The sequence below is a fragment of the Micromys minutus genome, assembly GCF_963924665.1.
Source record: "Micromys minutus genome assembly, chromosome: 17".
Lineage (NCBI taxonomy): Eukaryota > Metazoa > Chordata > Mammalia > Rodentia > Muridae > Micromys > Micromys minutus.
This window is the reverse complement of record NC_137952.1, coordinates 28,377,026-28,401,549: the sequence shown is the minus strand read 5'-3', so window position 1 is coordinate 28,401,549 and position 24,524 is coordinate 28,377,026. Positions and strand designations below refer to the sequence as shown.

Sequence of the window (24,524 nt, the reverse complement as noted above, 5' to 3'; positions counted from 1 at the left end):
TCTTAGGTCTCAGAGAACAACCAAGCCTTTTGTCACTTTTTTTTTAACCTTTAGTCTTTTTTGTCTTTAAGAGTAATAACTAGCATATTTCACTATTTGATAAGGTCCCGCTGATTATATTTTTAAATGTTTTTTCTTTTGGTGTGTGAGTGAGTGTGTGTGCAAGAGAGAGAGAGAGAGAAAGAGAGAGAATGTGGGGGAGAGAGAGAGAATGAGAGAGTAAATGCAAGTACAGCATGTGTGGCATGTGAAGGTAGGGGACAACTTGTAGTCGTCATTTTTAGTTCTTACACCATGTTGGTCTTCAGCATTGAACTCAGGTCATCAGGCTTAGTGGCAAGCACCTTTACCTGCTGAGCCATCTTATAGAAGCATCAGCAGCAGCAACAGCAGCAGCATTATTGAGACAAGGTTCCTCTAGGTAGTCTGGATGTTCTAGACCTTGCTATATAGATCAGGCTGGCTTTGAACTTAAAGAGATCCTCCTGCCTCTGCCTCCTATGTGCTGGGACTGAAGGGGTACACCAACAGGCCTGGCTCATAGTTATATTTTTTATTTTTTTAATGTATAGTTACTACATTGATGGCTGTCTAAAAAATAGGAGAAATTAAACCATAATCTGTACCATTTTTACAACCCAGATGTTGTTTCTATATTTACTTATGGTCTTCTGTGTACTTGCTCTTGTACCTCTTTTTGCTTGCTTGTTTGTGTGTGGCTAACCCTGAATCATAGTGTTCTCTGTGTTTTCCCAGTATTTGAATTTCAGAGATGGAGTCCCACTCCCTCTTATACACACACATGACAGGAATGCATTTCATTCAGTAAGTGTAAAGCAGGTTTTAATAGTTGTTGGTCATACCTGAAAACTTAGTTCATGATTAACTTCGTTCCCATTGAAAACAGTTATTGTCTTTTCAGCCAAAATCAATATTGATTTGTTAAATTGTAGGTTAGCATGAGCTTATTCATCTCTCCAAATGTATACATCCCAATGTGCAACAGTTCTGAAGTCCTGGAGGTAGGAAGCAGCTTGAAACCCCCTGTGCCTGAAAGGGTTTGCCTTGGCCTTTGGGCAATGGTTAGGACAAGTCTGAGGAAGTCTGGTACTACATTCATCTAACGTGTTGTCCTATGACAGGCCTGCACTGTGACACTCTGGGTCTCCATTAATCTGAAGCAGAACTTAGAAAGCCAGGCTTGGCCTTGATGGTAGTCTTGTGGTGACTCCCTTATCTTGCCAGTTTTATATAAATAAATCCAAACAAACACTCTAGTTCTGCCCAGAGGTTATGATTATGCAAGAAATTAGAACTCACAGTTTTGATAGCTCACCATTGTCTGTAACCCTAAGAACCTTAGGATCATCTCAGAATAAAGTGATCTATTTCTTTTTCTATTGAAATGATAGGTACATCCTGATTAGCAAGCCCATCATATGGACAGAAAGATTGAGAGCACAGTTCCTGGAAGGTTTCCGGTCTTTTCTGAAGATCCTTACCTGTATGCAGGTATGATAACTCTTTGGTTGTTGTGGGTACTGGGAGTCAAACTTGGGTCTTTTAGAAGAGCAGTCTGTTCTCTTCACCACTGAGCTGTTTCTCCAGCCCTTTTCCTCAGTTTTTAAAAAGAAGTAAATTGTGGTTTTCATAGAAGAAAACTTCTGTAATGTAGTAGAAATAAGACATAAACACTAACTTGTCTGTGTGTGTGTGTGTGTGTGTGTGTGTGTGTGTGTGTTTGTGTGTGTGTGTGTGTGTGTATGTGTGTGTGTGGTCAGTGGTGCTACTTTGGTGCCTGTTGAATCCTTACCACATAGTAAGACTATATAAATATTTTTAGCTTATAGATTTATCTTGCTATTATGATTCTTGTTTTCCACATGAGGGATGACTGCTGATATTGGTAGTCAGATACCCATGAACTGTGTACTTTGGAAAACTAGTATTCTAACTCATGCATTCTATGTTGTAATACATGTAATTTTACAATGTATTGCATGTCACACATATAACTCATACATTCACCATGTTAACATAGTATGCATGTATCGATATCAGTGCTGGTATTTTTATATTTTGCCCTAGAGGAACAACAACAGAAAAGGCCATGGATTGACTTGTCTTTCCTTGCAGGGAATGGAAGAAATCAGAAGACAAGTTGGACAGCACATTGAAGTCGACCCTGACTGGGAGGCTGCCATTGCTATACAGATGCAACTGAAGAATATTTTACTCATGTTTCAAGAGTGGTGTGCTTGTGATGTAAGTTAAGATCTGTAGTAGGGTTGGTGCCTTTGTAAGTGCTGTAATCATTGTTGGTGGCATGTTTGTGCTATAGTTTCTTCATATAAAAGTTTATAATGTGACTGTCTTAGTTACTTAAAATTATATCATTAAGTATAAAAAGTATAAAAAGTAAATATTTGATGCCTTTTCAGAGGCCTTGGGTTCAATTCCCAGCATTCATAGTGGCTCACAGCCATCTGTAACTCCATTTGCAAGGTTCTGACACCCTCTTCTGGCCTCTGTGTACAGACAGTGTACAAACATGATACACAGATGTACATGCAGGCAAAACAGCCATACACATAAGATAAAAAAGTAGTTTTTAAAAAAATGTATCTTGGGACTACTGGAAAGATGGTTCAGTGTCTAAGAGTGCATAGTGGGTTTGTTTGTTTTTGTTTGTTTAGTTTTTGTTTTTGCCACGCAAGCATAAGGACCTTTGTTCTGTTGAGCTCCAGCATCCACACAAAAAGATAGCCATTGTGGGTGATTGTCATTTCAGTGCTGGGAGCGTTGTAGAGACTTGAGGTTCCCAGGGGCTCACTTGCCAACAACCACCCTAGCTAATGGATGAGCTCAGGTTCTAGTAAAGACACAAAGTGGATGCTTCTGGGGGATAACAACCCAAGTTTACATTTGTCTCCATAGGCATACAGATACATATGCATCACACACACACACACACACACACACACACACACACACAGAGCCATACTCCATATTTCTGTCCCCTACCCCAAGAGACTATGAATTTAATTACTTGTATGTGTGTGCCCATTTGTACAGATGTAGAGGTTAGAGGTTGGCATTGGGTGCCTTCCCTCTTTACACCTTATTGAGACAGTGTCTCTCACTCAACCTAGGTCTGACCATTTTAGCTGGACTGGCTGGGCAGCAGGCCCTATGGAATCTTGTCTCTGCCCCCAGCACTGTGGATATAGGTAGCCACCTGATCTAGCTTTTATGTTAGTACTTGAGATCCAAACTTAGGTTCTTAGCAGTAAGCACTTTATCCACTGTGTCATCCTTGTAGATTCTCTTATTTTACAGAGAAAGTTGCCATTTTCTGAGTCAGTGTCATTATTCCCTCTAGGTTTTCTGTATAGTCTACATAATGTGACCAGGTTTCTCTATGTCTTCAAGACTCGGTCTCCACCTTTTAGTTTCTTTTATCTAAACCAATACTTTTACCAAGGCTCTTGGTTCCAGCTTATACTTCTTTTCCTGGGGTTTGTGTTCTTGGTTGTCCTCATCTTTTTCTTCCCACTTACTCACCTGCCTATGGGCACATAGGACCCCTGCCCTCTAGAACAGTAGATGCCCCTTTCTAAGACAGAAGACTTAGGACCCCAACACCAAGTTCTCAGTACAAAGGAGATTTATTTGCCCCTAATGGACAAAGGGCAGGAAACAAGAGACAGAAACAGGAAATAGAGGATGAGGAAGAAAGAGGGAAGGGATTTGTGTTGGGGTGAGGTTGGGGATGGTGGGTGGGTAGTGGATATGACAACAGAAGACTGCCTCTGGATAGAGAGGAGGCACAGTGGCCCACAGGCAAGTGATGGCTTATAGAGATAAAGGGGGAAACCTTTTAGGATGAGGTCAAATAAGGGAATAGAGCTTGGTGGCTAGCTTTAGGAGTACAATATGATAGGTTTTAGCTAGGCAGAGGGAGTGAGGAGATGGACAAGGCATCTCTCTTCCCTTTGGGTCTTCACAAGCTTGCACATCAGTTATCAGGATCAGCTGGTGACTGCCTTGTCCCCAGGTCCTTCCTACCAAAAGAATGCCCAGTCTTCTTTCTATAAAGGTCTTTCATTAATTTAGGGCATCAGCTGCCCAAGCTGGACCTGCACTTAGTTTGTATGCAGACAGTTGTGCTTACATTACCATATTTTTTATTCAGACTCAGAATATCTTAAGTTGATTTGTTACTGCTTCCTTCAATTTCAAACTTGTAATTCTATCATCTTGGCTTTCCTTGTTCTATTATCAGCATTGCTACTAAAATGTACTTCCATACAAGAAACCTCAGAGCCTCCATATTCTGTGTGTTTGATAATCAATATGCTGGAACCTAAGAAGAATGTTCCCAAAACTTATTTAGCTATGGAGTCCCTTTCTTGGGATAAAGGAGTGTGAAAAGCAGTGAACTAAGGAGCTGAGTGACCAGTGCTTCTCTTTTCCTACCATGTCACTCAGATTTCATTTTCCTGTGTCCCAAATGTGTGCCGCCTCCCAGTTAGTGTCCGAGTCTCCTCAGTTTATCATTTTCTTCACTTTTGGTGACTCACATTAATTCTTGAAAAATTGACTCCATTACACTGTAGACACTGTCAATATATTTACATACTGCAGTGTTTCCAGGTTAATGTCCAGGTACATTCATAAAACCTTTGATTCATGTCAGTTTAGTCCTTTTCCTCTGTTTGAATATGTGTTGCATTCCCCTTCCCCCTTTTAAAATTAGATCTTCTGAGAATGCCTTCTTCTCAACTTCCTCTTGCTTAAATTCTTTCTGTGTGTATTGTGAGGGATCAAGCCTGGGGATATATTTATTAAAAACATCTGCTGAATGTGTTAGTGCACACCTTTAATCCCAGGAGGCAGAGGCAGGTGGATCTCTGAGTTTGAGGCCAGCCTGGTTTATAAAGCTAGCTCCAAGAGAGCCAGGACTGTTACACATGGAACCCTGTCTAGAAAAACCAAAAAAGGGAAAGAAGGAAGGAGGGAGAGAGGAAAGAAAGAGAGAAAGAAAGAAAGAAGGAAGGAAAGAAAGAAAGGAAGGAAGGATGCTTTGTCAGTTACTTTTCTATAAGTTTTAGAAAATACCACCCTACCCCCATGTGCTTGCACATGTACATATATTTTTCTTAAAGGTCAAACCTAAAATCAACTTCTCCCTCCTTCTCTCCCTCTCTCCTTCCTTCTCTCCCTCCCTCCCTCCTCCTCCTCTTCCTCCTCTTCCTCCTCCCCCACCCACCACCTCTCTCTCTCTCTCTCTCTCTCTCTCTCTCTCTCTCTCTCTCTCTCTCTCTCTCCCTCTCTCTCTCTCTCTGTGTGTGTGTGTGTGTGTGTGTGTGTGTGCGTGTGTGTTTTGAGGACCCCTCTCTTTTTTGGCCTTTTGAAGACAATTCTATCATTTACTTAGTGTCTACAATTTTACTCTGATTATAAATGTTTATATTTTAATTTCCCCTGGATTTACATTCTATGGAGGTAGCCCTGGGAATACATAGAACAATTTTGTGCTTATATTTAATAAGTATTTATCAAGTAGTAGGTAACAAAGTACCTGACTTATCAGTGTATTTGTATTTTCTTTTACCTTAGGAAGATCTCTTACTAGTGGCTTATAAAGAATGTCACAAAGCTGTAATGAGGTGCAGCACAAATTTTATGTCTAGTACCAAGACATTAGTACAACTGTGTGGTCATAGTTTGGAAACCAAATCCTACAAAGTGTCTGAGGACCTTGTCAGCATACATCTACCACTCTCTAGAACTCTTGCTGGTAAGCGTTTTTGTTCTTTATGTATTTCTGGCACTTTGCCTAGATACTTTGAGTAGAACAGTAATTTCTCTTTTTCTTTGTCCCATATACTCCCATTAGATGCTGGAGTTAAAGATTGTCATTGTTTCTGTCCTTTGAGACCTGTTACCACAGTATTTATCCAAGGAAGCTTACTCATTCTTTATTCTTACCTAAGGATGAACTCTTCTATCATCTGTCCAGTTTCTAAATATTTATAAATGTTGATTTTTTTATATGAATGTATTCCAAAATTAGAATAAGTTTCAATTCTTTTGATATTTCTTTTTTATCTTTTAAATTACATTTGCGTATTTATTTCTACTTTGGATGGGGGTGATATGCTATGGATATGGATATGGTGGGTATACGGAGATCAGAAGTAGGTAACTTGTGGGGGTTCATTTTCTCCTGCCACCATGTGAGTTCTGGGGATTGAACTCAGGTCACTAGGCTTGACAGTAGCACCTTTACCCACTAAGCCTTCTTCCTGGCCCTCTTGGTTTTTCTTTAAGAGTAAACATTTGGAGAGGCAGACTTTTAGTTTTATATGATTTATATACAATGTAAGATGTGTACAATGTAAGATTTTGTTTGAGTAATAATGTATTTCAAAATTAGTAGTCACATGTTTTCATTTTGGAGTATCATTTATAAACTTAGAGAGAGAGTGTGTGTGGCGTGTGTGTGTGTGTGTGTGTGTGTGTGTGTGTGTGTGTGTATGTGTGTTAGAGAAGCAGACTGGAGATACCTACCTGCTAGGCAAGCACTCTTACTGAGATACATCCTCAAGTCTAATGAAAATACATTTAAATAAGCCAACTTTTCCAAAGTTTATGAGTTAAATAAAGATACACTAATAGGGTTTAATTGCTTTCCTCTTTTCTTTCTTTCTTTCTTTTTTTTTCTTTTAAATGATTTAGGTCTTCATGTACGTTTAAGCAGACTAGGTGCTGTTTCAAGATTGCATGAATTTGTGCCTTTTGTAAGTGAATCTTAAGTATTTTCTGGTCATCTCCATTGGTGGGTGAGAAAGAAAATCATATTTTTAACCTCTTTGAATGCTCACATTTAGTCACTTAACAGCTGAATGTGTCATGTTGAAATCTAAGTACCAAATGCAACCTCCCCCATTTTATATACTTTTTGCTTAAGTCAAGGTATGTGTAGTGTGAGGAATAATGGCACGGCCTCACTGTGTTTCAGGACAGCTTTCATGTAGAGGTCCTGGTGGAGTACCCTTTGCGATGTCTGGTGCTGGTTGCTCAGGTTGTTGCCGAGATGTGGCGAAGAAATGGGCTCTCTCTCATTAGCCAGGTACGGCACAGTCTGTTATGCACCTGTAAATGAGTCCCTTTACAAGCTTTATTCTAGTTTATTCCATGTTCATAGAGCCAAACATTTTCTCTTATTCTCTTATGTAAACTTTTAGACATAAACATTCTGGGGATCCTATAAGTGTTTCTCCTTTTTCCTATTTAATACTTATCCCATCTGGATGAATATGGAGCTAGATGGGTAGGTGAGAGCCAGTAGTAGCATAGGGGTCTCTCATTAACTTATCCTTTGAGACACTGAGTCTTCCCACCAACTGTCCTGTTTTTATTTTATATCTGTGTGTGTGCACACATGAGCACACATGTATGTGTGAGTGTTTTGTCTGCTCATATGTCTGTTTGAGCACCGTGTATGTCATGCAGCATCAGTGGGACTACAGTTATAGATGACTGTGAGCTGCCACGTGGGTGCTGGCAATCAAACCCAAGTCCTTGGGAAGAGCATCAGGTCCTATTAACCCCTAAGCCATCTCTCCAGCCTCTATTTGTCCTTTTGCTGTTGTTTTGTTTTGTTTCTATGGTGGTGATTGAATCTGCCCTAATCAAAGACTACCCTATTGATTGAGGATGTAACTCAGTGCTAAAATCCTTGAGTGCAGATCTGTGTTCAGCCCCAAGTACTATTTAAAAACAACAACGACTACCTTAATTAATTTTCCTTATGCTTTAGGGAAAATGGGAGTACTTTTCTTAAAAGACCAGAGAACAACTTAAAGATACCACTTAGAAGAAAATGGTGTTTTTTCTTTTTATATTCTTTTTTTTTTTCCTTTTTTAAAATGAGAGATATTGAATCTACTTCCCTATACATAATGGGCAGCCATTATTGTTACTCTTGTTTTGAAACAGGATCTTTGTATACCAGATTGGGCTCAAACCTATGAGTCCTCTTAGCTCAGTTTCAATTACATATTTGAACTGCCATACCTAGATTTGGTGTAGAATTGATTTACTTTCAAAAACTAATAATTTCCAGAGATTTCTAGCTAATGAAAAGTCCTTTAAGGAATTGGTTTTTTCTTTCCACCATATGGGTCAGGGTGTTGGCTTGGTGACATCTTTTCCTGTTGAGCCATCTAGTTGAGACCTATTGTTAAGAATGTTTTCTGAGGGCTGGAAGATGTCTCTGTGGATAAAGCTCTTGTTGCACACACAGGAGGACCAGAGTTTTGGGTTCTAGCATCCACGTAAGTTAGGTTGCTATGGCAGCCGCTGTAATCATAGTTGTAGGAAGCTGAGTCAAAAAGTCCTCATAGCAACCTGGCTAGCTAGACTAGCCAGATCAAGGAGGTCCAGACTGAAGTGAGAGACCCTGACTCAGTATATAAAGTGGAGAGCAAGTGAGGAAAACAGCTGATGTTAACATCTGGTCTCCAAACACAGGAGTGCACATATGCCCATCCACATGTAAATGTACACATACATGGTGAAAAAAGATGTTTATTGCAAATCAGTTCCTTTAGCATCTGTCTACCATTTCTTTTACAGGTTTTCTATTATCAAGATGTTAAATGCAGGGAAGAAATGTATGATAAAGATATCATTATGCTTCAGGTACCTATTTCAGTTACTCTCCATTAGATTTGTTTGTTTCTTTCTTAAAATAAGAGGAGATACAGTTTCTAACTTGAGATTCTCTCACCATCAACTGAACATGATGGCATAGAAATGGAATGGGCAATCTATTATTTTCTGCAAAATTATTGTGTAATTTTCTAAAGGGACTATTAGAGACAAGTGTTCCTATAATATACAAGAAATGTGACACTTGATTTCTTTCACAGATTGGAGCATCTATAATGGATCCCAACAAGTTCTTGTTACTGGTACTTCAAAGGTATGAACTTGCTGATGCTTTTAACAAGACCATATCCACAAAAGACCAGGTAAGCTGTGGAAACTGGTGTGTGAATTAATTCCAAAGTCATATTTTTGTAACTATCTTTACATATCCATTCTTTGTATATACAATTAGCCTTCCATACAGATACATCATAATAAGGATCAGATAGACATTTTAAAAATTGTGTCTGTATTAATGTGTAAAGAGTACTATATAGTCACTATTTAGATAGTATTTACATTTGTATTAGGTATTATAGGTAATAAAGATGTGTTTTTAAAGTATACAGTAAGATGTGTATAGATTATGCATATATACTACGTCAGTTTATTTGGGACTTGAGCATCCTTGGATTTTGATGTTCTGATTGAAATGCCCTAGATGTCTAGGAGCCATGGTTTATGCCATACTATGGAATATCTATACCTCCAAACATCACACATGCACATAGAATACACAAATATGCAAACACACTTTTTTTCTTTTCACTCTAGAAAACTTATGCTCTATATAGATCAACAAAGAAAAGAGATGTCAATTAACAACTGTCTTCAGAAAAATAAAATATCAGTACTTTGTTTTGAAAGCAAAAGCTTTATTCTACATGTGCCATTTTAAAGTCTTTTTTGCAGTTCTGTTGTATGTAGAAAGCATTTGTTTTACAATAAATTTTATGTGTGAATTTGATGAATAAAACAGCACGTTTTTACTTAAGGCTCTTGATAAGTATCAGCAGATTGGTGTGTATATATTTCTGATAGCATGGGGCTTTTAATATCACATCAATAGTGAAAGGTGGCACATATTTTCATTATTTTGGTTCATTATCATTGGTTTTTGGCCAGTTAATGAATTGTTGGTGCTTTTCTTTTGTATTTTTTAAAATCTTTTTTCCCTTTCTATTCTTGTAAATGTTTATTTTAGTATTTTTTATATACTGGTTATATTTTTCACAATTTCTGTTTGTCTTATAGTGCCCTGACACATCTGTATTGTTTACTAGTTTATAAAGTAATCTTGACTGGTTTGTTGTGGTGGTTTTGGTTTTTTGTTTTAGTTTTTCAAGACAGGGTTTCTCTGTGTAGCCCTGGCTGTGCTGGAACTTGTTCTATAAACCAGGCTGGCCTCAAACTCAGAAATCTACCTGCCTATGCCTCTTGAATGCTAGGATTAAAGGTGTGAGCAGTCACCAACAAGGGGCAACCTTGACTGTTTTAACTGTATTAAATCCCATTCTTATAACTTCAAAGTCACTTCCAGAGGCCCAAATAATAGGCTATAGAAAGGAAACAATATTTTTGTCACTTTACCCTCAGTGAAAATAATTGGTTTATTGGAAGAACCTAAGTAAACATATTTAGGGAACAATATTCTTACCTTACCTAGGACATGTACTCTAAGCCATGTTCTCACTCTTCCAAGTGAGAAGGAAGCTAAGAGCAGAGAGGGGGAAAGATTGGAGTTTGTTGACTTAGGACAAGTAACAATGTGGGGGTGATGGTAATGGAAAAGTGTACTTCTGACAACCGTACTTCATGTGTCTGGTGGGAGTTTTGTTTCCTGCCTCTGGCTGTACTCAGAAAAAAACTCTAGACTGGGTGGACCTTGCATCTAATCAAGAAATACAGACTTGGAGTTTGCGGTTCTTACGTAACTTTTTTTTTAATTCTGTAGGATTTGATTAAACAGTATAATACATTAATAGAAGAAATGCTTCAGGTCCTCATCTATATTGTGGGTAAGCTTAAAACAAAATTTGAATTAGAATATGATTTAGTTTTTAGAGAACGTTAATAAAATATAATTGGTATTTGTCTTCTATTATAAATGCTACATGAAATCTCCAAAATTAATGTGATTTGTGTGATGGATAGATTTAGAAAGTTCTTTAAAAGTGGACCTTGCATATTTTTCCCTCGGTATTGGAGATCAAACCCAGGACCTTTCACATGTTTGACAAGTGCTCTGCCACTAAACTTCATTCTCAGTAACCTCTTAATTTTTATATTTGATTTTTTTTATGGTTGGAATTCAGAGGTCAAGGTATAAATACCCTGGGTATAAACATAGGGTTTTAAAAAATCTACTTATTTAGTGCTAACATTGACATATGTGCATAAAATTTAAATATGCCCTCAGTCTAATTTAAATGTTTTATCATGTCAATTTTGCAAATTAGTTTGCATACATGTTAGAGTGAGAAAGATGGTTGTGAGCTACATGTACGGGTACTGGGAACAAAACTGGGCTGGATCCTCTGCAACAACAGTAAATGCTCTGAACCAGTGAACCATCTTCCAAGCCCCTTATCTGGTTTATAATGGGAAAAATATAAATAAGTAGAAAATATGTGGATTAGGAGTTAGATTATAAAGTCTTGGCCTTGCTTTCAGTTATTAAGAACATGCTATATAATGTTTGAGTTTCAGATTCCTAATCCATACAGTGTGAAAGGAACCTACTCTAAGGTTGCTTCTGGACTGTGAACCTGGGGGATACCCCTTTGGTAAATATATATACATACATATATATATGAACATTATACAATAAAATTTAAAACTATAAAATTTATAAGTGTGAAAATGAGTTCTTGGAAATAAATCATTTAACAAATTCTTTGTGAAATGTGTATGATTTAGAGATTATCTAAAATGATCTCTTCTAGATGTCACAGGCCTTTTATAGATAATATAGTGTTGGAAACTACTGGTAAGTATATAGGTCATGAAGGCAGAGTGTCGGTGGGTTAAAGAGGAGGCCAGTGATGGGAAAGGATAGTATGGGAGCTGAATGTGGACAAAATACATGACACACCTGAAAGAATTATTCTTATGGAACCTGTTACTGTGTTTAATGAATGTTTGTCAATAAAAATTTCAGCTGGACAATGGTAGTGGCTCACATTGGTAATGTTTCTCATGTGAAGGCACAAGGACCTGAGTTCAATCTCCAATACAAATATAAGTGGGGGAGGCAGGCAGGCAGCACACACCAGTAATTCCAGAACTGAGATCAGACAGGAGGATCCCTAGAGAGCAGGTTTGCCAGCAGGGTTAGCTACATGTGTGAGCTCCAGATTCAGTGAGCAATCCTAGTGTAGAAATAAGGTAAAGAGCAAGACCCTTCACACAAACACACATACACACACACACACACACCACATCTGCATACACACATGTTCACATTACACAAAGTAATTTGCACATATAAACACTTAAGAAATCCTAGGGTGCCATATGCTCAAATGTCTTCTTGAAGCAATGGAACTTAGATATTGACACAAGAGACATTCCTATACTTGATTTAACAATTTCTAATTTCCATTTGACAGGGTTTTTTTTTATCTATTTGTAACCTGGACCTGGGTGTGTAGCTCAGTGATAGCATATGTGCCTAGCATGTGTGAGTCCTAGGCTTGATAAATAATCCTGTTTTATGATTTAAACCATTAATGTAACATCTCAGTTTTCATTTTGTTCCTTTTTAAATGTACTCCTTTATTTCTGTCTTTTTGTCTCTTTCTGTGTCTTCTGCCTCTGTGTTTGTGCTTTTCTGTATATCTGTGTGAGTCTATAGGGGTGTGTGTGTGTGTGTGTGTGTGTGTGTGTGTGTGTGTGTTCTTCTGCATGTATGTGGGAGACAGAAGAGGGCATCAGACCTCTTATAGCTGGAGCGTTTTTGAGACATCTGGCTTGTTACACAGGTACTGGGATCCAAACTCTAGTCTTTGTGATTGTGTAACATGAGTTCTTAACCTCTAGGAAAGCCCTGTTTGTTTTTTGTTTTAGTTTTTGCAGTTTATTTTTATTTTCTTTTAGTTTAGTTTTATTTTGTTTTCTTTTTGAGACAGGGTTTTAATGTATAGTTCTAGCTGACCTGGAGCTCACTATGTAAGCAATCTGTCCTCTAGCTCACAGAGATTTGCCTCTCTCTACCTTTTAAGTGCTAGTGTTAAAGGCATGTGCCAACCTGACATTAACAATTTATTATTTTTAGTGTGGGTGTAGGTGTGTGCATGTGAGTGCAGGTACCCTTTGAATTCAAAGACATTGGATCCCCTGCAGCTGGAATAGCAGGCAGATGTGGGTGTCCTGACAGAGGTTCCAGGGATAGAACTTGAGGCCTCTCTAAGGAAAATAAGTGTTTTTACCCACTGAGCTATCTCTTCAGTCTATCAGTTTGACTTTTGAAACCAGGTCTTATTATGTGAACCAGGCTAGCCTTTTTGTTTGTGATTGTCCTATCTCAGCCTCCTAAGTGCTGGGATTACTGCAAATTAAAACAAGGGCTGGATTCTTCAGGTCACTGGACAGTTTTTCTCTCTCAACAAATAGTTCATGGTTTGATTTTGGAAAAATATTGAAATAATCTTGACTTGTCTTTGTAGAACTAATTTAATGCAATGTTTTGGGTATAAATAATGTCTGTTAAACAAAACTTGAATAGAAATGAATGAAATTTTCTGGTTTTGTTCTTTGTTGTATTAGGAGAACGTTATGTACCCGGAGTGGGAAATGTTACTAAAGAGGAGGTTATAATGAGAGAGGTCACTCACTTACTTTGCATTGAGCCCATGCCACACAGTGCCATTGCCAGAAACCTACCTGAGAATGTAAGTCTACTTTTCTTTAAAAAAAAAAAATTAAAAAAATTATGTGTTTGGGTGTTTTCCTTACATGTTTGTAAGTGTATTTTATGCATGCCTGGTGTTCTTATAGGGTGTTGTATCCTGTGGTACTGAAGCCATAGTTAGTTGTGAGCCAACATATGGGCACTGGGAACTAACCCAGCCAGTGCTTTTCACCACTGAGCCGCCCTCCTAGCCTCTGTTTACATTTCAGCCCCCCTTCTTCTTTCTGTTTTTGTTTGTTTGTTTAAGTACACAACATAATTTTATTGGATATATTTTATTTACATTTCAAATGTTATCCCATTTCCCTGTTTCCCCTTCATACCTCCATCATATCCCCATTACCCCTGCTTCTATGAGGGTGTTCACCCACACACCTACCCCATCCCACCTCCCCACCCTGATATTCCCCTACAATGGGGCATCGAGCCTTGGTAGGACCAAGGGCTTTTCCTCCCATTGATGCCCAACAAGGTCATCCTCTGCTACATGTGCAGCTGGAGCAATGGGTTTATCCATGTGTTCTCTTTGGATAGTGGTTAAGTCCCTGGGAGCTCTGGTTGGTTGGTATTTTCAACTCCTTCAACTTCTTCAATCCTTTTCCTAATTCCTCCATTAAAAACCCTATTCTCAGTCCAATGGTTGACTGCCAGCAATATTGTCTGGGTTTGGTGGCTGTATATGGGGTGGATCTCCAGGTGGGGCGGTCTCTGGATGGCCTTTGCTTCAGTCTCTGCTTCAAACTTTGTCTCTGTATTTCCTCCTGTGAATACTTTTGTTCCCCTTCTAAGAAGGACTGAAGCATCTGCACTTTGTTCATCCTTCTTGAGCTTCATGTGTCTGTGAATTGTATCTTGGGTAATCCAGGCTTTTGGGTTAGTGTATTTTTGGGATTCAGTTACCTCACTTAAGGATGATATTTTCTAGATCCATGCATTTGCCTAAGAATTTCATGTAATCATTGTTTCTAATAGCTGAGCAGTACTCCATTATATAAATGTACTACATTTTCTCTATCCATTTCTCTGTCGAAGGACATCTGGGTTCTTTCCAGCTTCTGACTATTATAAATCAGGCTGCTATGAACATGGTGGAGCATGTGTCCTTGTTGTATGTTAGAGCATCTTTTGGGTATATGTCCAGGAGTGGTATAGCTGGGTCCTCAGGTTAAGTACTATGTTCAGTTTTTTTAAAGAATTGCCAGACTGATTTCCAGAGTGGTTGTACCAGCTTGCAATCCCACTAACAGTGGTGTAGTGTTCCTCTTTCTCCACATCCTTGCCAGCATCTGCTCTCACCTGAGTTTTTGATCTTAGCCATTCTGACTGGTGTGAGGTGGAATCTCAGGGTCATTTTGATTTGCATTTCCCTGATGACTAAGGATTTTTAACATTTCTTTAGGTGCTTCTCATCCATTCAATATTCCCCAGTTGAGAATTCTTTGTTTCGCTCTGTCTTCCATTTTTAAATAGGGTTATTTGATTCTCTGGAGTCTAGCTTCTTGAGTTCTTTTTATATATTAGATATTAGTCCTCTATCAGATGTAGGGTTGGCAAAGATCTTTTCCCAATCCTTTGGTTGCCGTTTTGTCCTAATGATAGTGTCCTTGGCCTTACAGAAGCTTTGCAGTTTCATGAGGTCCCATTTGTCAATTCTTGATCTTAGAGCATAAGCCATTGGAGTTCTTGTTCAGGAAATTTTCCCAGTGCCTATGTGTTTGAGGCCCTTCCCCACTTTCTCCTCTATTAGTTTAACTGTACCTGGTGTTATGTGGAGGTCTTTGATCTACTTGGACTTGAGCTTTGTACAAGGAGATAAGAATGGATTGATTTGCATTCTTCATTCTGACCTCTTGTTAAACCAGCACCATTTGTTGAAAATGCTGTCTTTTTTCCACTGGATGTTTTAGCTCCTTTCTCAAAGATCAAGTGACCATAGGTGTGTGGATTCATTTCTGGGTCTTCAGTTCTATTCCACTGATCTACCTGCCTTTCTCTGTACCAGTACCATATAGTTTTTATCACGATTGATCTGTAATACAGCTTGAGATTGGGGATCGTGATCCCCCAGCAGTTATTTTATTGTTGAGAATAGTTTTTGCTATCCTGGATTTTTTTGTCAAATTCCAAATGAATTTGCAAATTGCTCTTCCCAACTCTATAAAGAATTGAGTTGGAATTTTAATAGGAATTGCATTGAATCTATAGATTACTTTTGGTAAGATGGCCATTTTTACTATATTAATCCTGCCAACCCATGAGCATGGGAGATCGTTCCATCTTCTGAGATTTTCTTTGATTTCTTTTTTTCAGAGACTTGACGTTCTTGTTATAAAGATCCTTCACTTGCTTGGTTAGAGTCACACCAATGTATTTTATATTGTTTGTGACTCTTTTGAAGGGTGTCATTTTCCTAATTTCTTTCTCAGCCTGTTTATCCTTTGAGTAGAGGAAAGCTACTCATTTGTTTGAGTTAATTTCATATCTAAATTTATATCTTTGCTGAAATTATTTATCAGGTTTAGAAGTTCCCTGGTGGAATTTTTGGGGTCAGTTAAGTATATTATCATATCATCTGCAAATAGTGATTTTTTTGACTTCTTCCATGCCAATTTGTATCCCTTTGACCTCTTTTTGTTGTCTAATTGCTCTGGCTAGGACTTGAGTACTATATTGAATAGGTAGGGAACTAGTGGGCAGCCAGCCTTGTCTAGTTCCTGATTTTAGTGGGATTGCTTCAAATTTCTCTCCATTTAGTTTGATGTTGGCTACTGCTTTGCTGTTTATTGCTTTTACTATGTTAAGGTATGGGCCTTGAATTCCTGATCTTTCCCATACTTTTAACATGAAGGGGTTTTAAATTTTTTCAAATGCTTTCTCAGCATATAATGAGATGATCATATAGTTTTTTTTCCTTTGAGTTTGTTTATATAGTGGATTATGTTGATGGATTTCCATATATTGAACCATCCCTCCATCCCTGGGATGAAATATAGCTTCTTTTTAACCACTGAGTTTATTGCTGAGTGATAGAATGCTCCTACAGGCCCTGAGTTAAATTCTAATACCATCCAAAAAAACAAAAAGAAGAAAATAAAGGAGGATGGGTTTAAAAATTGTATATGTGTGGACACACATGAAGGCAAACTCAGAGAGCTGACTTATCTTTTGCTATTCATACATAAGATTGTGTATCTTAAAAGTTATTCCCCTACAACATATTGACTTTATATGTACTTTTTTTCCTTTTTTCTTTTACCCACCCCTCCTCCCCAGACCGGGTTTCTCTGTGTAGTCCTGGCCATCCTGGAACTCACTCTGGAGACCAGGCTGGTCTCCAACTCACAGAGCTCTGCCTGCCTCTGTGTCCTGAGTACTGGGACTAAAGGCATGTGCCACCACCACCCAACTTTCATATGCACTTTAATACAACACTGCAGTGTATTAATTTATTGTATAAAAAGTACTTCAAAGATGAAGTTTAAGATGTATTTCAGTTCACAGTAAGAGAAGCAAAAATTATTACCGGAAGGTAAAAATGACAAAAAAAAATGTTGTTTCTACAGGAAAATAATGAAACTGGTTTAGAGAATGTCATAAACAAAGTGGCCACATTTAAGTAAGTGTTTAATTTTTTTTTTCCTTTTCTGAGAGAAAGGCTGATCTTTACTTTTATTCTCTGGATATTTTTTAGAACATCTGATTTTTAGAGTACCCGGTAATGAGAATATACTATGGAGCAGAGGGAGAGACTGGGGATGCTGGGCACTGACTGACTGCTTAGTGATGAAGCAATTCAATGTGTTTGTTGACAAAATGAGGTTCTTTGTGTAGCAGGCTAGTGAGAGATTTAGTGATATTAGGTGATTTAGACAGTAAGCTAATAATACTGTCTGATAACTCTTTCCCCATACTTTGAAGCTGTGACTTCATTGTTTTACAAACTTTTGTTTTATATGCTAATCTTAGATTTTTCTCCAGTAGAATTAAAGGGTATTTTATAATCCTTTCACTCTTTGTGGTAAGGTAAAAATGTTAATTGGATTAATTTTTGAGTTTTAGAAAATTGATACTGGGGGGGTATAGGAGTTGGGGAAGGGAATAACATTTGAAATGTAAATACAGAGAATATCCAATAAAACAAATAGAAAATTGATACTGCTAATGTATTTTGACTTGAGATATTATTGTGTTTAGAGTGGTTCTATTGGGTTTTTAGAAAGACTTATTCATTTTTATATTCATTCATGTTTTGCCTGCATATATGTCAGTGTAAGGATGCCAGGTCCTCTGGAATGGGAGTTAACAGACAGTTGTGAGCTGCCAAGTGGGTACTGGGTCCTCTGGAAGAGCAGCCAGTGCTTTTAAATGCTGAGTCATCTCTCTAGCTCACTACCAATTGTGAATAACTTATACAATAGCATGTGGTGCTTTCCCTATTAGCAGTGTTTAATGATATCTTTTAAGTTAAGAATTGGACAAAAACTTAAAGATGCTGAATGTTCATAGCAAATATGGTATGCTCCTTTTAGCTGTGGTGCTTTTAGAGGATTTCATACTATTGTTATAACAGTTTGCTAATGATTTGTTCTCTACCGTTTGAAGCTTGACCCTAAGTCAAGTAGTATTCCGTAATTTAACCTGCACCTCTAAACCCAGACTCTATAAACGAAGTCTGGGAATCTAAGTACGCAAACTGTCAGTTCCACCTAGCTCAGAGCAAACTTTCCCAATTTGTTTGAATTTCATAATTATTCAATAATAATGTCACTGTTGTGAGGATTTTGTATTCAGTGTATTTTTTACTACCACAGAATTAAAATGATCATTTCTAAGATAAAATTTTAATAGGAATTTTAAATTTTAGAGTCTTTGTCTGGCATCAGAACTGTGAAAACAAAACCATAAATACTCTTTTTCCTTTGTGTTGTCTGTTGCTTTAGGAAACCGGGTGTATCAGGCCATGGAGTTTATGAATTGAAAGACGAATCACTGAAAGACTTCAATATGTACTTTTACCATTACTCTAAAACACAGCATAGCAAGGTAGGGAGAATATCCTTTTCATAAATAAATCTGAAGTCCTGCATGTTTTCTCAATCTACAGAAAAGTAGTTTCATGGTGGCTCTCAGTAGAGGGTGTTAATTCATCCAAGACAAGTAAAAACTTAGTAACCTCGTATATAGACAATATTTAGGTCTACTTGACTGTAGCAGAGATGTCCGTTATAGTTGCTACAGGAGAAGAGAATTCAGGGATGTGTCCTTCACTTCAGTCACATGCTTCAGCTGGCTGTCAGGCTTCTTTAGGACAGTCCTCTTCCTCCTTCCCTTCCTCTCCCTCTCTCTCATTCTTTCTGGTCTTTTACAACACTGACAGGCACATAGTGTCTGTTGGTCCTTGAATGATGATGAGTGGTCACTTGGTTTGGTGATAGCTGGTGTTGACCTTTGACTAAGCTGAATAATTTACAGAGGAGTGGGAAGGAGACTGGCTACTGCCAGCATGGGCTTGCTTGCTGCCACTGTGGGAAATGCTCTGCTCTACCGTGGCTTCCTCTTCATGATGATCTGAAGTCAGACATGGATGGGGCTGAGCAAGCTGCTGCTGCTGCCTTTGCATCAGGCTGTCTGCTGCTGTCTCACAGGAACTTTCATTTAATAAGTACATTAAATATAATACAGATACAGACTAAAGTTGCACACTGTCATGGAAGACCATGTACCAGATAGCGGCTTGGAGGTCTTTCTGACCAAACGAACAGGGTGAGGTTCCGAATGAGAATCAGACCTCACTCATCTTGTGGTGCCTTCTCTAAGACAACTACTTGGTTTCTAGTTCAAGTAATATTTTGAATATATTTTAAATTAGTATATAAAGCAGTTTAGTAAGTGGGTCAATCTTTTTAGTTTTTCTTTTTATACAGTATTTACTTGTTTTGTGCTTGCTATCAGCAGTGTATGTAATGATAGTTTTTACTTTTTCTTTTTCTTTAATAGGCTGAACATATGCAGAAGAAAAGAAGAAAACAAGAAAATAAAGATGAAGGTAAAATTGAGATTCAGAACTGACTTCATTTTGACTTGTGTGTGTGTGTGTGCGCGCGTGCGCGCACGCGTGTGTGTGAGTGTTTTGCTGATTTGAAGGGGGAAACTAAAGGAAATATAAAAGAGCCTCTTTCCATTTCTTTATTAAGATGTGACCAACAGGAATGAGCCTTTGAGTTGCCGGCAGATGGAACTTACTTTGGGAGGCTGGTCCAGCAGCCTACATCCCTTGACACTATTGTCTTCACTACTTAGAAGCAGAGAAAAACCATGTTATTTTGCCTTTACCTTGAGTTTTCATATTTTCAATTTAGTGTGTTAGGGCAGTTCAAATAAAAATGTTTGTATCTTTCCCCCATGTATTCTGTTCCCCCAACAGCATTGCCGCCACCACCTCCTCCTGAGTTCTGTCCTGCTTTCAGCAAAGTAATTAACCTTCTCCACTGTGATGTGATGATGTACATTCTCAGGACCATCTTTGAGCGGGCAGTGGACACAGAGTCTAATCTGTGGACAGAAGGAATGCTCCAAATGGTATGTTTATCTGCAATGCTTTCTTTGAGTTCTTGTGGAATCTGAAAAACAATTCTTGGATTAATGTCAGTCCATATCAGAAACATATGATATTTAGGTATCATTAAAATAGTTTAATTGTAGCTCAAGTTTCTCTGTTGATACATTCTCGAGTTTTTAACATGTCTATTCTTGGGAACTATTCATGTTTTAAAATATTCAAAAAAGTGCATAGGATAGGGATAACTAGGAAGTGAGAGCAAAGCCTGGGAAGGATTAATCAAGTAAGTGGTCTTGGAAAAACTTGAATGTCAACATCTGAATATGTAGAATCCCTCTACTGGTTATCCAGGGCCAAATCTGAACGTGCCCCAGAGGTTGCAATCTTGCTTGTCTACCACCTGTCTGTCGTTTTTCCCCTGGCCCCTTGTTTCTCCCTGATATGTTCCTCAGCTCTCTCTCCAAGGCGGCTTCCTTATCCTGGGCCACATCTAGGTACCAGGCATGCCAACCCTTAGGCCCCTCTCCTTTCCTGCTTTGTGAAATTTCTGGTTTTGGTCATGGTAGGCCCAGGAATAGTGATGAAGAGGAAAGTAATGAAAGATTATGGAAAGATGCATGAGCATGGAAGGCATTCTGCTTTTTCTTCTCCTTTTTCAACATTGATTTTGACAGAAAGCAGGGGCTGGATCCCTCTCTCCCCAAGTCTTCCCAGTTCTGCTCTCCCTGCCCCACTCTGCCCTCCCCTGCTGTTTAACCCTGACTGGCTGGGAGAATGGCATGGTAATCATGGGCTAGCCAAGGCTGCCCTCTCCCTTCTTGAGAGATGCTACAGATGAAGATAGCCAAGAAGTTGGATTTTAAAGATGGTGTGATCTCTGATAAACCAAGGACTGAAAACAAGTTCAAGATCTATAAAATGTCTTCTGCCCTTATTTCCTTTTGTAATACTTGTGGTTAGGATCTTTGTAGAAATTTAATTATGATGTACCCTGTACTTTTGTAATCTCGACACATTATGGTGATTAAAGGTATTCCTGTATTCCTGGGAAGCCTCTTATTGGTTGCATTAACTGCAAAGATACTGGGAAGTAGAATCCATGCGATTGATAAGCTCTTTTGGAACATAATCTATTCCTGTGCTATTCCATGAACTACTCTGAAACCCTGTTTTTTTTTAACTCCAGTTAAAAATTTCCCAACATCTCCCAGCTCCTTCTCCTGAGTAACAACAACAAAAACAAGTCTCCTCGTGTTAGTGAGTCCATAACACACTGCATCATGCTGTTTCTGTTTTATTTTTTTCTTTGAAACAGGGTTTCAATGTATAGCCTGGCTGTCCTGGAACTTGCTCTGTAGACCAGGCTGGCCTTGAACTCACAGAGATCCACCTGCCTCTGCCTCCTGAGTATTAGAATTAAAGGCATATGCTACCACCTCCCAGTGCATTATGTTTTTATAGGCATATATTTATTTTGTTTGGTTTAGTTTTGGTGGTGCTGGTGAATGGTCCGAGGAGATATTCTATACTAGATAAGAACTCTAACACTAAGCCAAAATTACAGCTCTATTTGTTTTTTCTGTCTGTCTGTCTGTCTGTCTATCTACCTATCTATATATGAAGCAGGATTGCATACTATCGTACAAGGTGGACTGCAACTCCCTTATTCCGAGGCTAGCCTTAAATTTGTAGCAATCCTTCTGCCTCAGCACCCTGAGGGCTAAGAGTATACATATGAGCAACTATACCTTGTTTCTTGGTACCCCTAATTAATAAATTACTTAATTCTGCCATCTTATGGCAGCTATAATTAAACATTTATTTAATGCCCATTTAACTGAATAATCTCTACCCCTCTCTCCTGCTGTTACTGGTCTGTAGGTCCATGCTCTTCTTGTATCTCAGTGACAAGTATTTGCAGTGCTACAGTCAATATTGTAGAGCTTTATTTGAACTCCAGTTAAAAATTTCTCCATGGCTCCCAGTGTCCTTATCTCTTAAACACTGTTAATGCTTGGTAAATCCTGGAAACTATTCCAAACGATTCCAAAGGTCTTTGTCACTCTTGGTTGCTTGTTTATCTCATTTTGTATGAATATTATTATGCATTTAACTCTTGTTAGTAGACTTTGGGTATGATTTTAGGGTTTCATTATAACAAAACACTAAGACGAACACTGATCATGGTTAGTGTGCTTTCTTGCTTATGACAAGTTCTCTCTATGTTGCTCTGGGTGATCTTGGCTTTGTGGGCTTAGGTCATTCTCCCCCCAGCTTTCCAAGTAAATAAGATTACAGTGAGAATCCTTGTACACATCTTTGCTTACATAAATGAGTGTATTTGCCACACCAGTTCCTAGTACACAATCTGCTCCTTTACATTTTTGTCTGATGTTGTCACAATGGTTTTTTAAAATGTAAAACTAGTTTATGTCCCTTTATCACCAGTGTAATAACTGGTTCCTAAACCCTTTGGGCAGCTTTGTAGTTTGTAGTAAATACCAAATCTATCATTTTTTAAGTGACATTCTTTCCGTCACTTTAAACTATACCTCCTTAATTTGAAACAGGTACTCATGAATTCTCTTTCTGTTAACTTCGTTTATAAATTTTGTCCAATTTGGGTTATTGTTTTCTTTCATTTGGGTTATTTATGTTAGCACCTCCAATTAAAGAAGAGGCACTCAAAAACCCTTGTTCTCCCTTTTTCAGGCGTTCCATATATTGGCACTGGGCTTGTTGGAGGAGAAGCAGCAGCTTCAGAAAGCTCCTGAAGAAGAAGTGACTTTTGACTTCTACCATAAGGCTTCAAGTACGTGAAGCATCATTCACATGCATGAGTCTGCGGAGGCCACACCTATTCAAACCACTACAACCCTTAAATGACTTATTTTGCCGAGCATGTTTAGTTTTTAATTAATATTTTCCAGTCATATTCTTTTTTTTTTCAGTTCCCTGGCGCATTATTTTTTACTTCATGATCTTCTCTTCCTGGGCATGATTGTAGTATAAATGGAGAGAAGTGTGTCTTCTGAAAGTGTTTCTTTTTGTACATATTTTTTTTCTAATTTTGAAGAATAGGATAGATTTAGATTAAAATGCTCTTGTGCTAAGACAGTCTTGTTCAAAGCAAATTCCTGAAACATTAATTGTAAAACCAGTAGTTGTAAGCAAAGTCTCGGATTTTCTCTTTATACTAATTTGGACGATTCCTGGAGCCTTCTCTGTGTGTGACTCTAACCCCTCCCACTCCAGCATCTCTGCAGTAGCTCCTCTCATTGTGCACTTTGTGTAGACAGTGAGCAAAGACAGGGACGGCAAGAGTGGCTTATCAGGAGCAGCACTTGCTTAGCAGTGCAAGTGGGTGATGCAGAGAGAGACTTAAAACAATGGGAGTTTTTCTCACCCTAACTTTCCATTTAGTACTTAATAATTCATAATCGTAACTCAGTATTTCATGTCATCACATATTCTTTTCTTTCATAAATCAGGGTAATGAGGGTACTGACTGGCAAGCTTCAATCGTCAGATGAATGATAGGCACTAAAGATAAACTAGTACAGAATTATGAAGATAATCTTCTTTTAATATAATTTTGTATTTTAAAAAAGGATTGGGAAGTTCAGCCATGAATGCTCAGAATATACAAATGCTTTTGGAAAAACTCAAAGGAATCCCTCAGTTGGAAGGCCAGAAGGACATGATAACATGGATACTCCAGGTATATCACAACAGAAGACTGGTCTAATGAGTTGTGTTTTGATAAATGCATCACAGAGTGATTCATTCTTACTTAAATATCACTGAATATACTTATGCAAACCTAAATAGTTTGTTACTTGATGGTGTGTGAGATTGCTACTGCTATAACTTTGCATACTGTTTTACGTTTATGAGTAAAAAGAGCATGCTCTCAAATTGTAATGAAAAGCATGGTGTAGGGGCTGAAAGTGGAAATCAGTGGTAGAATGTGTGTTTAGCATGTGCGAGTCCTTGAGTCAATCACCAGAACCATAAATTAATTCTTAAAAATCTGAAGTATGATATAGTGAGCACATAAAAAAGTTCACATGCAAGTAATGTTATGGAGACAGAGCAGGTTAGATTTAGGAATGCGTATGTATATACATACATATATGCATATTATAAAAGGAGGCCTTGATCTTTGAAAAATATCAAGGGATGAGTACATAAAAAAGTTTGGAGGTAGGAAAGGAAAAATAATGTAATTATAATTTAAAAAATAAAAAAAAAATCCAAGAATTGACCATCATTTATTATCATTACTAAATTGTTTACACATATGTAATTCCATTCTGTATATAAATGTCT

General features: G+C 38.1%; 1 protein-coding gene across 2 annotated transcripts in view; it reads left to right on the top strand.

The window, feature by feature from the left end:
- UBR1 (ubiquitin protein ligase E3 component n-recognin 1) overlaps positions 1 to 24,524 on the top strand; it is a 106,690-nt gene that overhangs the window by 36,254 nt on the left and 45,912 nt on the right. For both annotated transcript variants that reach the window (XM_080930920.1, XM_080930921.1), the window contains 15 exons: positions 1,413 to 1,512; positions 2,137 to 2,265; positions 5,623 to 5,803; positions 6,745 to 6,806; positions 7,028 to 7,138; positions 8,647 to 8,712; positions 8,943 to 9,044; positions 10,676 to 10,739; positions 13,489 to 13,613; positions 17,197 to 17,249; positions 18,574 to 18,676; positions 19,631 to 19,679; positions 20,058 to 20,212; positions 22,905 to 23,004; positions 23,804 to 23,913. In XM_080930920.1, coding sequence (XP_080787046.1) covers positions 1,413 to 1,512; positions 2,137 to 2,265; positions 5,623 to 5,803; positions 6,745 to 6,806; positions 7,028 to 7,138; positions 8,647 to 8,712; positions 8,943 to 9,044; positions 10,676 to 10,739; positions 13,489 to 13,613; positions 17,197 to 17,249; positions 18,574 to 18,676; positions 19,631 to 19,679; positions 20,058 to 20,212; positions 22,905 to 23,004; positions 23,804 to 23,913 — 1,510 coding nt within the window. The remainder of the gene's footprint in view (positions 1 to 1,412; positions 1,513 to 2,136; positions 2,266 to 5,622; positions 5,804 to 6,744; positions 6,807 to 7,027; positions 7,139 to 8,646; positions 8,713 to 8,942; positions 9,045 to 10,675; positions 10,740 to 13,488; positions 13,614 to 17,196; positions 17,250 to 18,573; positions 18,677 to 19,630; positions 19,680 to 20,057; positions 20,213 to 22,904; positions 23,005 to 23,803; positions 23,914 to 24,524) is intronic.